Source organism: Schistocerca piceifrons, chromosome 2 (assembly GCF_021461385.2).
Source record: "Schistocerca piceifrons isolate TAMUIC-IGC-003096 chromosome 2, iqSchPice1.1, whole genome shotgun sequence".
Classification (NCBI taxonomy): domain Eukaryota; kingdom Metazoa; phylum Arthropoda; class Insecta; order Orthoptera; family Acrididae; genus Schistocerca; species Schistocerca piceifrons.
In genome coordinates this window covers 497,377,876-497,396,688 of record NC_060139.1, presented here as the reverse complement: position 1 = coordinate 497,396,688, position 18,813 = coordinate 497,377,876, and the positions used below count along the sequence as shown (strand labels likewise).

At 42.1% G+C, this 18,813-nt stretch overlaps 1 protein-coding gene across 1 annotated transcript in view; it reads right to left on the bottom strand.

Annotated features, from left to right (window-relative positions):
• Positions 1-478: 478 nt before the first annotated feature.
• The window catches only part of LOC124775515 (serine-rich adhesin for platelets-like), a 109,423-nt gene continuing 91,088 nt past the window's right edge, over positions 479-18,813 (bottom strand). The window contains exon 2 of the mRNA XM_047250348.1: positions 479-3,032. Within this exon, the coding sequence (XP_047106304.1) occupies positions 479-3,025 (2,547 nt within the window). The 5' untranslated portion in view covers positions 3,026-3,032. The remainder of the gene's footprint in view (positions 3,033-18,813) is intronic.

Genomic DNA, 18,813 nt, shown 5'->3' with positions numbered 1-18,813 from the left:
CTGCATAATCACACGTTAAAATTCCACCAAACTGTTTCAACCGAATACGTAGCCTCGATTAAAAATCTTTACACTTAATATTTTGTTGATGCGATCGCAGAAAATGTTTCATGTCGTTAACAGGTGTTTGCCACAGTGGCAATCTTCAGAACGACTGAAAACAGTATCAGATAGTCAATAACGCTATGTCAAAAACATTTTTTGGCACCGCATCTGATGCTGCTTTTAATCGTTCCGGTAATGAACAATGGCAACCGACATCGGGTATCGGCGTAAAATATTTCCTGTGACTGTTCGGATTAATGTAAAACTGCGAAGTTAACACCTTCGCCCACGACAAATTGTTTTTTGGAATACGTACAGTTGATGCAACACATCTTTCACAAAACACTACCATGAAACGAAGTTACTGAATAAGCGCCACTGAAACACACTGGTTTGTCAGATTCATCCTTTCCCAAGTGACTTCTTCCACTCACTAGGAAATGCTGCATGCCTCACCAAATGAGGTCGAAGCGTCTCTGGTGGTCTGGACACCATTATCTGCCTGCCGAGCTTCGTGACGCTGCCTCCTGGTTCGGCGGTAATTATCTCCATCGCTGTACCCGGACCTTAAAGGGCGTCGCCGGGTGACATATGGCGAGTATCTTATATCAGACCCGCCGTTCGTTGTAATATAGCGGTATATCTGGAGATTCCTCTGGCCGTACTGCTCCTCAGGTGAGAGAACAGATGACGCATCACTCTCTTCAGAGCTGTCGAGATTACTTGCTTCTCGAGGTACCTTCCCTGCAGCGTTATCTTCATTGCCTCGCATGTTAGAAGATGCTGTGTTTCTACTCTCGTGTGGTATATCATTTATAATTTTCTTCGTGCACTTTATCAGACCACTGTGATCGCGAGATGGACGACTTATAGGTTCATCTTTTGTAACGTCTGCGCCTCGCAAGTGAGAAATATTGGTAGACACCTGCTGATGAATCTTCGTGGCTGTTTTAGAAGTAATTCCTTCCACTGCCCCTTCTGTGGAACTATCGGGTGCTGCTTGCATACGGTCTTTATTGACGTCTATTTCTACGTCCATTCTTACATTTCTCTCAAAACTTTTTTCTGAGTCACGTCTACCTGCTGATGTGAAAAATGAGCTTGGAATAACATCTCTCGCTGCCCTCCGGCAAGGAATGTTTTGAAGGTCTAGTGCAACCCGCCTCGATCCGCAACTGGTTTCACCAGGTGGAGTTTCCGCAGAATTCTCTTGTGGCGCGTTATTAACTTTCTCTTCGGCGTGTTCTTGATTGCCATCGCAAGTAACTTGCGCAAACGTATCGGTGGTAGTTTCAATGGAATTATTGGCAGAACATTCATTCTTGTCCAAAGTCAATGCTGAACTTCGAGGCGCACGACTTTCTGCACCACTTGGCTGAATTTCTTTCATGATCTCTCTGCTTACAACAGAGTCACTAGCACATGGTACGTGAGATGTTGGAATATCTGGAACTGTGGGCTTCGCACATGCATGAACTTGTTCGTCCCCTCCAATAGCTGTAGGAGGTAATGGATCCGTTTCCATATGATTCTTAGCTGACTCCCCTCCAATAGGTGTAGGAGGTAATGGATCCGTTTCCATATGATTCTTAGTTGACTGGTAGGCTGATGATTCCGAACTTGTAGACGCCTGATCGAACACCTCTTTGTCGACAGGATTTTGTTCGTTATCGGGTGGTGACTCTGATTTATCAGTATCGAGCTTTTCTTCCACTGATTTCTCATTCCCCACCATAGCTTCCTCCTCTGCAGCTGTAAATGTACGCGAAACTTCGCTAACAGGGACATCATCAGGGTTTGCAAGAAGCAGCCGCTCGTTTTCTGATGATGAATCCTCCGCAACAGTGCTTGAAGTTGTTTCCCTAGGAAGGCCCGATGAGACATTTGTAACATCTCCGGACTGGTTATTCTCAAAGCTAGTACTGCCTTCTGTCTTGCGTAAGCACGTCATCGTATCGGACGACTCTACGCGAAGTAACTTTTCAGGATTCTCCTCCGAGGAAGAATGGCTCTGGTCATCCACAGAAAATCTCCTCTTCGGGGGTCTTCCTACAGATTTATGTCTTCTCGTTTCGCTGACATCACGATGTTTCTTCGGAGGAACACTCTCAACTTGGGTAACCCTGCCTGATCTGAGCGTCATTTTCCTCGTGAACGTACCTGTGGACCCTGCACTGGACATGGCAGTATCTTGCTCAGTGAGAGAATCAGACATCGGCTGGCAGGTGACTGATCCGACAGCAACTGCATCTGCCTGATGTCCAACCGAACTGGATGCAGTTCCTGGTGGAGGACCTGGTGGGGAGTGATCCATGTCACTGTTCTCGCATTTTCTTCCACTCCTGTCAATAACTCCAGAGGGTGTGCTACTTAGTGAAGTTGATGACACGCTGTCCCTTGGATTAAATTCCGACATTGATTCATCTGCACCTTCTGCCTGACGTCCATTCAAAGTGGGAACAGCTACAGGTGGAGGATGGGAATGATCCAAATCACTGCTCTCACGGTGTCTTCCGCACTTGTCAATAACTCCAGAATGAATGCTACATTCTGAGCAGCAGGACGAGAGGCTTTGGTTACATTCGGATACAGAGGCATCACAAGAGCTACTGTCTCTTTGGTTACATTCCGATACAGAGTCATTACATGAGCTACTGCTGCGTTCCATATCGCAGTCTGGCCGCCCAATTCTCTTCTCCATTTCAGAACTAGGAGTGCTCGTACTCACGCTTCCCATACTGCTCCCTGATGTATTTGCGGCTGTATTCCGTTCAGGGCTGGTACTGTCTGTGGCACTGTCGATTCCAGTTGGTTCTGCTGCATGGTCTTCTCCACCACTTGGGTGTGCAGAGCCGGACACAACCTTCGGAGCATCGTTTGGGTCTCCACTGCTTTTACTTATACTTTCGTTTAGTGCTGTAGCAGACGTTACTCCATCCTCTCCTCCTTTAGAGTTACCAGATTCTTCTTCTTGTTTCATCTCGACACTGAAACAATATGAAGGAAAAATCAACATAACAACTTACGAGAGGTTTTTCGAGCAATTTCAGTGCTGTCTAAGCTCTACTGTTACATTTTTTAAAGGAATTTCAAAACGCATAAGGCTGAATGTCCTGTCTCTCCTTTCGAAAACATGCAAGTTGTTTCAGTAGGAAATAAGACATACCCTGAAATTAGTTGTTATAAATCATTCTGAAGGTAAATCGGACAAACAGACGCTCAAACCTCGACGGCTTTCGAACCAGGAAGTAGCGGCATTCTTCCTGCTGCATCCCCTTGCATGGGCAAACTAGTCTCTCTCTCTCTCTCCACTACATTACTGCACATCCCGTCAGTAAAAATATGAAGTGTACAAAGTGGAATTGTTGGCTTGCTTTTTTAAAAAACACTACAGAACATCACAGGTTTGAAGAACGAAGTAGATAATCTTCTTGTACGCCTAGAAGATAATAGAAAATTCTTAAGTGATACATGCTCTGTGCCTCTGGATACCCGTAACCACAGGGATGGAGATGTTAAATATCAGGGATTATACATTTGCATCATTTTGATGCACAGTTAACATAGAAAAAGTTCTCATTGCATCATGTGTAAAAGTTGGACACACAGTTAAAAATATCGCAACAATTTTTGATCAGAACATAGATGCAAGCGCTTGTAATTTGTTACTGCAGAAAACTTCTCTGGTATTGTTACGGTGCACAGTTCCCCTCTAGCGATCTTCCAGCTATTTGTGAGAAAATATTGATCCATTGTTAGCTACTTATCAAACATGAAGAAACAGTATTTTCTGGAAATTTCAGTGTACGGTTCTTGAAAGTTAAGGCTAGAAAAAATGAGCGAGAATCATTATGTGTGTGTTCCAATCTAATTTCAGTATTCAATTTTCCAAGTAGAATGTAGCAAAACAGTATGACACTGATTGTTAACGTTTTTATACACAGTGGTCTTCCTGAAACAATTAATGTATATCCAATTGCTATAAGGATATCTAAATAATCATGCTGCACAATTAATGGAAATAAACAATATGGCACCTTACAGCTCTAAGGCAGGTTCATATAAAATAAGAGGGTAAGAGAAAGAATATGTTACAAATGTCATTCCGTCATTCCAGAAGACTTTAAGCAACAGCCCCATCACCTTTCACTGAAATTAACAGAATTACGAAAATTGTAAAAAACAAAAGCTAATGGGATGTTGTGGGAATTTCAAACGAATTCTGAAAAGCTGTTCCAACTAATAAGTAATGTCCTTAGGCAGGCTAAAATATTCAATTGTTAAAAAGTGCAATTGTTAAAATGTGACAAGATATAATCTTTATGGATTAATAGGTAACATTTGCAATGCGTTTCCGGTCTCTAGTACTCCTCTTTGGGTGTCAAGAAATACAGAACACTGTAATACCATTTGGGTTACTAACTGCATCACTAACTGAATTATCGCTAGTTTGTTGTCCACTTACAGGCGTCTTAATTAGCTCCGGATCATATGCCTGCCTACATGCAAAACATGTAATTAACCTTCGGTTTTATGCGTTCTTTCTTCTGCTATGCACCTTACAGTGGTTTACAGAGTATAAATGTAGATGTAAACGTAGATGTGGACAGCGCTGGGATCGATGTACACACACACACACACACACACACACACACACACAAGGTAAGTTTTAGCAGAGAAGGCCAAAATGAGAAAGTGGGTATGTTCTAGAAAAAATGAACACTATGACCAATTGAAACAGCAAAGAAATGAAAACAGCACGGTTAATAAAAAGAACTAAAATAGATTTTGACAAAGAGGAAACAAGCAGATCCTGATGAAAACTTTTCAAAAAATAGTATTCTTGATTTTCTTAAGACATTTACGGGCAGACTGAAGGGCTACCAAACCTCAAGTGGCTTTAAGTAATACGGAAAACTGCGAAACGCTTGAGAAATATTTTGAGCTGATTCTTAATTGTCCACACTCTAATACGTAAGCTGGAATTCGCGAACACTCATTAAAATCTAGAAGAAGTATTTCCAACTGCCAAAGAAATTCAAGAAGTGATTAAAACCTTAAAAAACAGTGAAGCTGTTAGGGAAGACTATTAAAGAAGAATTTTTGAAACTCTCTCTCCCAAAAATTGAAAATAAACTAAAACTGATCTCTGAGAAAATCTGGGAAACAGAAGAACTCTAGGAAGATAGAAGGTAACCTTTATACATCCACTACATAAGAGAGGCAATAAATAGCGTCAACGAGTACAGGGAATTTCTTTGGTATCAAATGCAAATCGACAAACTGTTTTCTGAGAATTTTCCGAACAGAGGGCATTGTAACGCACGCATTGTAACGGGAATGCCCGTACACACTGGATAAGGAATTATTTGACTAACAGGTACACATTTGCTTGAAAAAATATGTCAACACACGTGGAACTACCAGAGCTATATATCCCAAAACAGAAGTTGCTGTGTAATCTTACTTTGTGTCGTTGTTCGCCATCGTCAGTCAGGTGATTGAAACACAGCAGAATGGAACAGCTCGTGGCTGAGGTGTGAACAAGATGACGACTGCGACTTTTAACATTTGACTAGTGTATTGTAGATGAACAGAAAATGATATAGATGGCCAAACGACACTCTTGCCAAATGTGCATACTTTGTCACATAGCTTGAGCCCCTGTGTAACAGGTAAGCCAAATATGGAGTGCAGAAATACAGTTTCCACTAACAACTCAAGGTCACCCTGGAATGAATCGCATAGGAAATGAAACAAAACAACAAATTGGAGGTGAGGAAACTGAAAGTACAATAGTTAAAATATTTGTGTTTAACGGTACCAATACATACGAAGAACATTACGGTTGCACAAAGTTATCAGTGTTTACGGGACTATACTCTATGACAAATTTTTAGTAATATCGCAGTCGCAACCAGCACGCAAAGGTAATTAATGGATCTGAGTTACAGTGTTGTATTGTGAAACACGTAATTATCGCTTGCAACGAGAAATCTTCTCATAAGTATGTTCTATTTTATGGCCGTCGCATTTCACGCTCTTTCAAAGAACACTCATTTTATAGGTATATGTGGAGCACTGCGCCAACGCCACCTTAGGTAGAATTGTTTAACGCCGCTAAACGTTATGCACAGAAGGCGGCACATCTTTGTAACACCAACAGGAAGCTCGTTTGCCGTTTCACAGTGAACACTGCGTCGAATGAGTTATTTTCATTTTCCCATTTGGAAATATTACCATCCAGACTGCAGCACGGAACGAAACTCAATGGAGAAATTTATCAATAAAATATGATGAACAGGTAACTGTGCAGTGCAGAAGTATGCACGTGACAGTGCCTTCTTCGTTGAAATCCCAGACAACTAAATACAATTAAAAATTACGTTAATTAGGTAATAAAAGGTTAATGTAACACATGAAACAGTAGCAATAATAATACAAAACCGGAAAACAATTATCGGTAGAAGAAAAAACGAGATAACTTTGGAGCACGAGCAAATAGATGCCACTCTTCGTCATATACGTAGTTGTTAGCGGAAGAAAGTAAAATTCAACACTTGAGAAAAGTGCTGTAAATTATCATTAAAGCAGCACTTGTTTATTAATGGAAAACATCCATGAAAAGTTAAAATGTTGGATGGTGATACATATTTCTATAGTGGATGCTTGGCGTCGACTTACGCAAGGCTCTATCTGATCAAAAGTATCCGAACGCTCTTTTATAATGCGGAATTGACTGTTAGCTGTCACGAGAGGCGGACCCTCCCGTATAAAAGGAGGCAGGCATACTGTGTTGCCGGCTGAGAACGACTGATACCAGAATAGACCCGTGACCTGGAATGCGGACTAGTCACTGGATGCCTCCTGAGTAAAAAAGACGCCAGGGGCATCCCAGCCCTTCTAGACCACGCCAAGTCGACATTTTGTGACGTGATTGTTAAGTGAAAACGCGAAGGTGCATCCACAGCTAAACCAATACCATGGAGACGTCATGTACTGTCGTCGAGGGTTTTGGGGAGTAATTGTAAAACTTCGCTTGAAATCGGTGGACGAAATGACTCACCAGCTCCAAACTACTACCAGTAGTCCAGCTAGTACACCGATTGCGCGTGTGAAATTAAACAGAATGGGGTGCAGTGGTGGAGCAGGTCTTCGTGAGCCACACACTGATGTAGTCAACGCTAAGTCGCGCTTGAGGCGGTGTACAGGGCGCGCCACGGGACATTTGATGACAGCTAACGAGTGATTAGGAGCGATCAATCACGTTGTGCCCTGCGGTAATCCGAAGGAACGCTTTGTGTTTGGGGAATGCCTGCAGAATGTTACTCGCGCGAAAACTCGAGACATGGTCACTCGCGCGAATGACAGGTGTTATCCACAAAGCAAGCGGTCTATTTGTATAGTTTGAACGGTCTTTACGACGGATTTTATGATTTCTTTTTATTAAATCTAAATATAATACATTTAATATTTGTACACAGTATAACATATTCAAACGTTTGAAACAGTTCGACCATTCGAAGAACAATATCTTCAGCTGAATTACTGGCATTACACTGTTACTCTGGTTGCTTACCGACTTACGGTTCTAAATCCAAAGCGTAAGCTGTTTTTCCATAAACCAAAGCAAACACTTTTAACCCGTACTTTGGTGGTTTACTAGAGATATATTGCCTGAATGGAATGGGCAGTTTCCTCTAAATGCCAAAAGCTGTTCGTCAACAGTAGGATTTCAGTAGGTGGAAAATATTTCTGGCTATTGTTCGTGAATAGTTGAAGTACCTCTCTGATAGGAGCCAATTTGTCAGTCTCTCTGCGAACACCTCTATCACGGATATGATCAAATCTAAGACATTTCAACAGAAACATGAATCGGTTTTCACTTAAGCATAAATAACATGATTCAAGTCCGTTTCCCTTTGAGTTATCCCACAATTTCGATATACTCTTCCTAGAACATCTCAAAGATCCACACAGATATAACAAACCAATGAAATCTCTGATCTCTATCGCATCTGTTTCTTTAGCATCCCTTTCCCTACAAAAGTTACCATGAACTCCACTGATGGAGATATTAGCGCATGTTGCGATAATGCTTATTATGTTTTCATCCAAGAACAAATTCAGAATTTTTTTCTGTCTTTTCTATTGAGCTTGATTTTTTGGCCCAGGCAAATGCGTAATAATATTACAAGATCTGTTTCTAACAATGGTAGGATATTTATTTTTCCTCCGTTTAGTTATTACATCTTTCCCTAAAAGAAATGTTCCTCTTTAGTTACTTCTTCGTGTGACTCATATTCGTCATTCTCTGGCACTTCTTGTTCTGTTCCTCAATCATGACCTCTTTCATTAATACAGTCCTCAGTCTCTGAGTCAGCGCTATCACTGTGAGTATCTTCATCACTCAGATCACTGAACCATTCCAACCATACTTTACGATCTTTACTAAACTCTGTCCGAGGTTTTTTTGCTTTTGACATTTCTTCCAAAATATGAAAATAAAGAGAATACTAGGTAACACGGAAGATAACTGCTGTCAGTTTCCAAAAGTCCAAATTTACGCACATGAAAGATCTATTGAATCTAGGAAAGCAATAAAGTAATACAGACTTACTTTGTTTCATATTGTGGCAGCAGAGCTCGCGCGGATGAGTGGTTACTCGATACTATAATGTCTGATAAACAATATATGTTTCGTAATTGAAAGCCAGCAAGGATTGAAGCTAACTGCTGGAGAGTTAATAGAAAGGTACTGAAAATTGCGCTATCACAATCCTGCCCTGTCAGACAAAATTGAGCGGGAAAGTCATGTGGATGACTAATGTCATCCGCGCGAGCAACGGAGGGTTAAGAAAACGCTAAATGCGGAAGGATATGAATATATTTCACATCAGAGTGCATTGCGTACAGCAGAGGAACAGTTCGAGGACGGTGATTCTTTGTATCAGCATGACAACGCATTCTGATATGAAACAGCCTAAAGTGGGGCAATGAATTGTGCACGCGAACAGTCCTGAAAAGGACTGCCCGGAGCTCTGGCCTGAACCCAACGTAACACCATTTGTATGAGCTAAACTGTCGACTTCGACCCATATTCGATTGTCCAACATCACTAGATGTTCTGGTTTCGGCTCCTGAGAATGAATGGGCTGCAAGTCCTCAACAGATCTTCAGATACCTCATGGAAGGTGTCCACAGAGGAGTTCAAGCCTTCATAAAACCGAAGGGTGTCGTTACACCATACTGATGTCTCCCAATAGATACTTCCGGTGGAATAGTTTATAGTGTTACTAGATTAATCTTTGATTAGTGCCCAACATTCACAGCGTACATCTTTGGGCCAGATCACATGTTTCGTGAGAAAAAGAGAAATGACTGTCATTAACAGATGAAAGTGATAGCTTTAGGGAAGTATTTCGAAATAACCCGTACTACGAATCTCGCGAAGTCATCAATCACTGTTATGGATAATGCCCTTTTCTCATTGGTCATAACAATAACTCTGGCAACAAGGAAGAGCGAAATTATTCAATGGCCGGAAACACGAGATATCGATTTCAAAGAAAATTTTAGAAGGTTGAATTGCTCGGAATTGTGGCACAACACAAGCCACAAATCCAGCAAAAATGGTCGATGAGACTGCGAGAAGAAGAAGGCACGAAACTCTGCGCCCACCTCCGTACCAATATTAATCATACAATATTGAGGAACAGAGGAAGCAGTATATCAAGTCGCTTTTGAGGGTGTCGAGGAAAATAACAAGTAACACTGTATGTCTGCAAATAACTGTGCAGTGGACAGAGACAGATTTGGCTGCCTGGGACTTGAGCCTTTCTCGAGCATATGGTCTTACGGACTGAGCTATCTAGGCATGACTCACGGCCCTCCCACAAAGATATAGGCGTGCCAGTAGATTTCTCCTCTTTTACAGCGAAATGCAGGTCCAAGGTTCTTAAAGTTGTGAAAACATTAGGAAACAATTATGCGCGAGTGGGGCAGGAAGGGGAGGGGAGGGGAGGGGAGGGGAGGGGGGAGGGAGGGAGGGAGGGAGGGAGAGAGAGAGAGAGAGAGAGAGAGAGAGAGAGAGAGAGAGAGAGAGAATTGTCAAATCTATCACCTCAGAGTAAAGTGATTCACCACCAAATAATGATAGTGTGCTTTTCTTCCGCAAACACATATGGAACATAGTCAAAATTTTGTAAGATACTATGGGCGCTGAGGGGAAGCTGAAGGGCGGTGAGGGAAAGCAGAGGTGTAGCCGAACGACATTATGCAAGTGGGAATCAGTATAAAAGCATCGATATTTGGTGGAAACATTGCAGGTTGAAATAGTTGTGCACATTGTATAAGCAATGGTATGAGAACGAGAACACCGACAAATTCAGTCAAATGGTATCGCATTTGATGTCAGTAGCATAGTTTGTAAAAAGACATCAACGATTCAGGAGGTAGAGCGGTAACTGCAGGCGGTTCTGTGCGGTCTTAGTGTATGCGTACGTGCCTTTACTCAAATGGTTCAAATGGCTCTGAGCACTATGGGACTTAACATCTGATGTAATCAGTCACCTAGAACTTAGAACTACTTAAACTTAAGTAATCTAAGGACATCACACACATCCATGCCCGAGGCAGGATTCGAACCTGCGACCGTAGCGGTCGCGCGGTTCAAGACCTAAGCGCCTAGAACCGCTCGGCCACATCGGCCGGCGTGCCTTTACTGTAGATAGAAAACAAACACCATAAATGACACTGTGTGTTGTGTTCATACATCAGGATTGTGACGACGCCACGCAGGAAACACGTATTATGAGACGAAAAAGCAAAAAATGGCACGTACAAGGAAATTGGACACACTATAATCGTGAAATCGCAAAGAAGTTAACTGTTGAAGTACATTGATTCATAATTTCCGTAGATTGGGCGCACGATACGGACAGAACGGAAAATATCGGCGAAGTAGATAGAGCAAGGACCCCCGTTACTCTCCTCAACTTGTTGCTGATTTACGGTTGCCAGTAACTACCAGCCGTGTACGACAAATGTTGTCAAATGACAAACATCTTGTATTCAAGAAACGACTACAGAAACCTGCTCTAACACCTAAAACAGGCTAGTTCGCTGCAAAACTGATGTCATGTACTTCAGTATGCGATAAAATGATCTTCAGTGATGAGAAGAAGTTTCATTTAGATGGGCCAAATGGTTTTAACTATTATTGAATGGTCTGAGAACAAAATAGCTGGTTAGAATGAGCGGAGATTTTGGTGGTGGAAGTGTTAGGATTTGGGTAGCATTCTGCAATAGAGGCAAGTCACGCACTGCTTGGCTGAACACAAGAATGAACCCCAAAACGTACACTGAGACGCTAGAGATATGACATGTAAGTCTAAATTTGAAGAAGATAATGTATCGTGTAGAATTTCAGTACACGGAAAAAAAACGCTAACAAAGTCAATGGCGAAGAGAATTTCAGAGACATTTAGGAAGAAGTTTGGAAGGAGGTAGGAAGAAGTACTAACGATGTAATAATACAAGACAGAGTGTACCTTTACGCCAATTTCCATCCAGGAAATGCAAACACCGCTTTACTCTGTAACTCCTGTTATGAAGGAAACTACGTAATTTCATCATGATTGTTTATGTCTTATATGTACATGTTATGAAATTGACAGAAGTTCTGCCAACAATCGCGTTTAACGGTTTCTAACCGGCGTAGCTCCGTATATTTGACTGCATCACGAATAGTTATGGGTACATCACATTTTAAAATCGAAATGTGTAAAATTTTATAAACCACAACACAATATTAAATGCCTGTATTTAAAGCTTTCCGTAGTTCTGTCCGCAGTATTAGCACCATCTAACATACGTACTTAATTCTGTAACGAAACCACTTCCATGGAAGAAAAATTAAACGCTGAAAATAAACACTACTGATAAGATCAAGCTTCGCTTATTAGCGTCTCAGAAGTAGTCGCACTGTGCTGCGAAAACGTATTCCTTCGTTTTCCGTCAGCGTACCGTCGTCATATTGATAACTGCACGGAACAGCGCAGATTATGACTATATATTGTAGGAGCGTTCTTGGTTTGCATGTTGGCATTCCGGTTGTTACGATATCATTTATTGATTGTCATTTTTTATTTGTAGTTCACTGTTGCTATTTGAGTTAACATATTGTCACTGTGTTATTTGGAGATAGTGAGCGAAGCTGTGGACGGTAGAAAATGGAGTGCCAAGTGGAGGAATTCGAACATTTACGCCTTATTCTCCTGTTTGAGTTCAATAGACGGTTAACAGCAGTGGAGGTAGCCCGGAACACTTGCGCAATCTATGGGGATAATGCCATCGTACAGGTTTTAACGAGGATTGTTTTCACGTTACTGACTCTCCACATTCAGGAATACCTTTGGATTCTGATGAAGAGCGTTTAAACGCATTAATCCACAGTAATCCATGTCGTGCACTCAAGAACTGGCAAATATTATGGACACTCAAGAACTGGCAAATATTATGGACTGTGATCACTCCACCATCGTGCAACATTTGCATCCAGTGGCGAAAGTTCAAAAATCAAGTGTATGGGTGCCGCATGTTCTAAGCCAAAATCACACAAATCAGCGGGTGGTCATATGTACAATCTCTGCTTGCTCGTCCTGAATTGGCTCACGGACAACACCGACAATTCCTAGCCTGTATAGTTACCGGTGGCGACAGATGATGCTTTTATGGTAACGTAAGGAAAAGAAAGGGATGGCCGAGTCCAAACAAGGCAGCAAATCCCCGTACAAAAGCTGCGCTCACCCACAAAAGATAATGTTATGCGCCTGGTGGAACAGCGACGGTGTGGTGTATTATGACTTGTTTCCCCGAGGTGTAACCATCACTGCTGACATATATTGTCAACAATTGATATGTCATGCAGAAGCAATCCAAGAACAAAGACCAAGAAGACCGCGTGAGCGTCTGCCCGCTTTCTGCTAGACTGACAAAAAGCACAGGAGTTGGGTTGAGAAGTCTTTCCGGACCCACGTTATTCATCTGATCTTGCGCACTGTTTTTACCTTTTTTGCTCTCTATCGAACAACCCTGTGGGAATGAGATTTTCACTCTGAAGCGGAGTGTGCGCTGATATGAAACTTCCGGGCAGATTAAAACTGTGTCCGACCGAGTCTCGAACTCGGGACCTTTGCCTTTCGCGGGCAAGTGCTCTACCATCTGAGCTACCGAAGCACGACTCACGCCCGGTCCTCACAGCTTTACTTCTGCCAGTATCTCGTCTCCTACCATCCAAACTTCACTCCGCTGCAGCGTGAAAACCTCATTCTGGAAACATCCCCCAGGCTGTGACTAAGCCATGTCTCTGCAGTATCCTTTCTTTCAGGAGCGCTAGTTCTGCTAGGTTCGCAGGAGAGCTTCTGTAAAATTTGGAAGGTAGGAGACGAGATGCTGGCAGAAGTAAAGCTGTGAGTACCGGGCGTGAGTCGTGCTTCGGCAGCTCAGATGGTAGAGCACTTTCCCGCGAAAGGCAAAGGTCCCGAGTGCGAGTCTCCGTCGCGCACACAGTTTTAATCTGTCAGGAAGTTTCAACCTTGTAGGAATTTCCTTTCGGAATGAAAATTGCGCTCCGAACATGGCTCGATGATTTCTTCGTCTCAAAACCATGTGATTACTACACTCGCGGAATTGGAATATTACCCCAGCGTTGGCAGACAGTTGTAAACGGTAAAGGAGAGCACATTATTGATGACTGTAGTCTCTTATGTGAATCTGTTTGGTTTATTAGACTTGTGGAAAACCGCTACGAACTTCTGTACCAACCTAATACTTCGGAATTTCGCCGTTAAACGTAACATAAGGCGGCCAAAATACAATTAGCCCGGCAAATGTGAATTTGGTAACAACGAAATCTAAATTTGTGGAACAACTTACTGAAAATGAACGACAGTAACGAGTATTTCGACAAGATGCGGCAACACCACACATTGCACATTCAAACTTGGTTCCAATTTGTGACAAGTTCAGAAGGCAGACGACAGAAAAGGGTATCATCTCCTGGTCTGCTGCCCTCTGAAACTGCCTGATCTCTCCCCCTCTTACTTTTACCGGTGGGGAAATGTACGTGGGCTACACACAAATAATCCCCATACACTGGAAAAGCTACAGCAGAACCATTAATACGCTATTAATGGAGTTCCATAAGCAGATCTGCTACGCAAGCCTCGCAATTTGATAAAACGCGAAAAGTGTCGCATTCATGCCAAGTTTGTCGTTTCCAGCATATTCCGTGAACACAAGTTGTTCTGTTTAATAACTAGAATCATTGCCTTCTTATCGGACTTACACTTTCAGAGTTTTATTTTAGCAAAGTAAATGAAATGTAACACGTGAATTAAAGATACTTCACAAAGGTTTTCATGATTACTTGTTAAGAGTTGCATCATGCACATGACGTACATACTGATTTTCAAACTAAACGGTACGAATTATCCCTTCTGTATTCGACCACTATCCCGCCTTGCTTAAGAGTTCGGGTTTTTAGTATCGAAGTGGTCAATTTACGTCTCATACTCAGTACTACATCGATCCCCCCTATACGTACAGGGTGTTTGGGTCCTAGTGCATAATTGTAGCTATTAGTAGCAATATGTTTTTAGGATGGTTAATACCTCCAAGTACGTGTGGCAAGGACGAGCCATTAATGTTTACTTTCCTCTGAGCAGCAGGTAAGGTGTTGAAGTGTGGACGCAAAAGGTTTGTCTTTATTGACAGGTGTAGCCCACATAAAGGTGCACTTACGAGCATGCAGAAAACATTAGTAAATTATGTGACGTGTTGGTGGGGAGTTACTAGACGCGAAGAAACAAAATCGAAGACTCTTAAAATTGTTACATATTACGGTACCAATGACCAAAATATCTGTACTTGCACCTCTTAACACATTATACATGCTTCTTTTTAAAAGGCTAAGGGAAATACTAATTTTTTGTTCTTCATCAGTATTTTAACAAATATATCCATTTTGCGCAAAGTGTCTCGTACTTAAATCGCTCATATAAAATGTAACATTTTCTTTCTTCTTGCATGTCTTTGTACATTATCTGTAGTTTTTGGGCCTTCGAGAGGATCAAATAGAATAAGTCAGCCACCCACTTTCTAATTGTTCAAATTGAAGTAACAGACACCTTACAAGCCTCTAATACGTTCGCACCGCGAGATGGCAGCTGGGAGATGGGGAGAGGTATGATGAGAACGAAGTGCCGCGTTGGCATGCATAACGCTAATAGTGAAGCCCAAGTGCAAACATCAGCCGTAAAACATTGTTAACGTGCTAAAGTCGGCTAGTGTCGGTAGTTCACGCTGTTGCGACGGCGCCAACAGCCACGCTAGTAAATGAGAAATGCTTTACGGTCGCTCCCGCTACGAGTGTCAGTTTGGCTGCGCCGACAGATGCTGCTGCTACTTCTCCTGGAGCAGGGACACCAAAACAGACAAAGTTGATATGATACGCCTTTAAACAGCTTTCTTCAGTGAACACAGCAGCGTTTTGACTTGCAGTGTTTACCAACATGTATCAATATAAAAGAAAATGCAGTGGCATAACACGATGCTATCCACTGTGACGTTCGATACGGCTACGCATCTGATGTCAACTTGTACGACAGATAAATATATTTAGAATATTTTTAATGCTACCATTTCCTTACTAATGTTGAAGACATAATGTTAGTACTGCAGACTGTTTTGTTTGTGTATTGTAATTGCAGCTATGACTTTAGAAATTGTGTAGTTTTTACTTCGAACAAGTACAACACTCCAGTTAAACAAAAAACATGGTATGAAATTACAAGCAAAAAATGCTTACAATTACCACAAATAAGTACTAGACGTGGTTTTATTCCAGGTGCGAAATTCCCATAGATCTAAGTGGATAATGAACTTACGTGGCAGCAACACGTAGACAAGTTAACCAAGATCAGTTGGTACCGCCTGCTGCGTTTAGAAATCTCTATGTGGTCATGCAGACGAAATTGCTGCGTATTTTGAGTACTTTAATTCAACACTGTCATATGGTAGTATCTTCTCTGGTACTGTAGCTAAGGCGAAAACAAATTTTTCTTCTTAAGAACTGTACAATATGAACAGTGTGTTAAGATAATAACTGAACATCTCGCACAAGTCTCTGCAAGTACCTGCGAATTCTCACACTAACGTGACAATACATGTACTTCCTGATGTATTTGTGGGTAAAAACATGAGAGTATTTAAAATGCCCCACAGTGTTACAAGTAAAAGTAATTGCCAATGGCTACACATCCCTACCCGGTGTTCACAAAGGTGTTTTATATTTTGGTACGAAAATGTACAAGACTTGGGAGAGACATTAGACAGAAAATTGAAAATCCCAAGATATTCAAAAACTAATAACAAGAATACCATAATTATCCACTACATCTACATCTACATCCATACTCCGCAGCCACCTGACGGTGTGTGGCGGAGGGTACCTTGAGTACCTCTATCGGTTCTCCCTTCTATTCCAGTCTCGTATTGTTCGTGGAAAGAAGGATTGTCGGTATGCCTCTGTGTGGGCTCTAATCTCTCTGATTTTATCCTCATGGTCTCTTCGCGAGATATACGTAGGAGGGAGCAATATACCGCTTGACTCTTCGGTGAAGGTATGTTCTCGAAACTTTGACAAAAGCCCGTACCGAGCTACTGAGCGTCTCTCCTGCAGAGTCTTCCACTGGAGTTTATCTATCATCTCCGTAACGCTTTCGCGATTACTAAATGATCCTGTAACGAAGCGCGCTGCTCTCCGTTGGATCTTCTCTATATCTTCTATCAACCCTATCTGGTACGGATCCCACACTGCTGAGCAGTATTCAAGCAGTGGGCGAACAAGCGTACTGTAACCTACTTCCTTTGTTTTCGGATTGCATTTCCTTAGGATTCTTCCAATGAATCTCAGTCTGGCATCTGCTTTACCGACGATCAACATTATATGATCATTCCATTTTAAATCACTCCTAATGCGTACTCCCAGATAATTTATGGTATTAACTGCTTCCAGTTGCTGACCTGCTATATTGTAGCTAAATGATAAGGGATCTTTCTTTCTGTGTATTCGCAGCACATTACACTTGTCTACATTGAGATTCAATTGCCATTCCCTGCACCATGCGTCAATTCGCTACAGATCCTCCTGCATTTCAGTACAATTTTCCATTGTTACAACCTCTCGATACACCACAGCATCATCCGCAAAAAACCTCAGTGAACTTCCGATGTCATCCAAAAGGTCATTTATGTATATTGTGAATAGCAACGGTCCTATGACACTCCCCTGCGGCACACCTGAAATCACTCTTACTTCGGAAGACTTCTCTCCATTGAAAATGACATGCTGCGTCCTGTTATCTAGGAACTCCTCAATCCAATCACACAATGGGTCTGATAGTCCATATGCTCTTACTTTGTTCATTAAACGACTGTGGGGAACTGTATCGAACGCCTTGCGGAAGTCAAGAAACACGGCATCTACCTGTGAACCCGTGTCTATGGCCCTCTGAGTCTCGTGGACGAATAGCGCGAGCTGGGTTTCACATGACCGTCTTTTTCGAAACCCATGTTGATTCCTACAGAGTAGATTTCTTGTCTCCAGAAAAGTCATTATACTCGAACACAATACGTGTTCCAAAATTCTACAACTGATCGACGTTGTATGTATGATGAACTACTACCATTCCCCCCCCCCCCCCCCCCCCCCATGAACCATGGACCTTGCCGTTGGTGGGGAGGCTTGCGTGCCTCAGCGATACAGATAACCGTACCGTAGGTGCAACCACAACGGAGGGGTATCTGTTGAGAGGCCAGACAAACGTGTGGTTCCTGAAGAGGGGCAGCAGCCTTTTCAGTAGTTGCAAGGGCAACAGTCTGGATGATTGACTGATCTGGCCTTGTAACAATAACCAAAACGGCCTTGCTGTGCTGGTACTGCGAACGGCTGAAAGCAAGGGGAAACTACAGCCGTAATTTTTCCCGAGGGCATGCAGCTTTACTGTATGATTAAATGATGATGGCGTCCTCCTGGGTAAAATATTCCGGAGGTAAAATAGTCCCCCATTCGGATCTCCGGGCGGGGACTACTCGAGAGGATGTCGTTTTCAGGAGAAAGAAAACTGGCGTTCTACGGATCGGAGTGTGGAATGTCAGATCCCTTAATCGGGCAGGTAGGTTAGAAAATTTAAAAAGGGAAATGGATAGGTTGAAGTTAGATATAGTGGGAATTAGGAACAAGATTTCTGATCAGGTGACTACAGGATTATAAACACAAAATCAAATAGGGGTAATGCAGGAGTAGGTTTAATAATGAATAGGAAAATAGGAATGCGGGTAAGCTACTACAAACAGCATAGTGAACGCATTATTGTGGCCAAGATAGATACGAAGCCCACACCTACTACAGTAGTACAAGTTTATATGCCAACTGGCTCTGCAGATGACGAAGAAATGAAGAAATGTATGATGAAATAAAAGAAATTATTCAGATTGTGAATCATCATCATCATCATCATCATCATCATCATCATCATCATCATCATTTAAGACTGATTATGCCTTTCAGCGTTCAGTCTGGAGCATAGCCCCCCTTATAAAATTCCTCCATGATCCCCTATTCAGTGCTAACATTGGTGCCTCTTCTGATGTTAAACCTATTACTTCAAAATCATTCTTAACCGAATCCAGGTACCTTCTCCT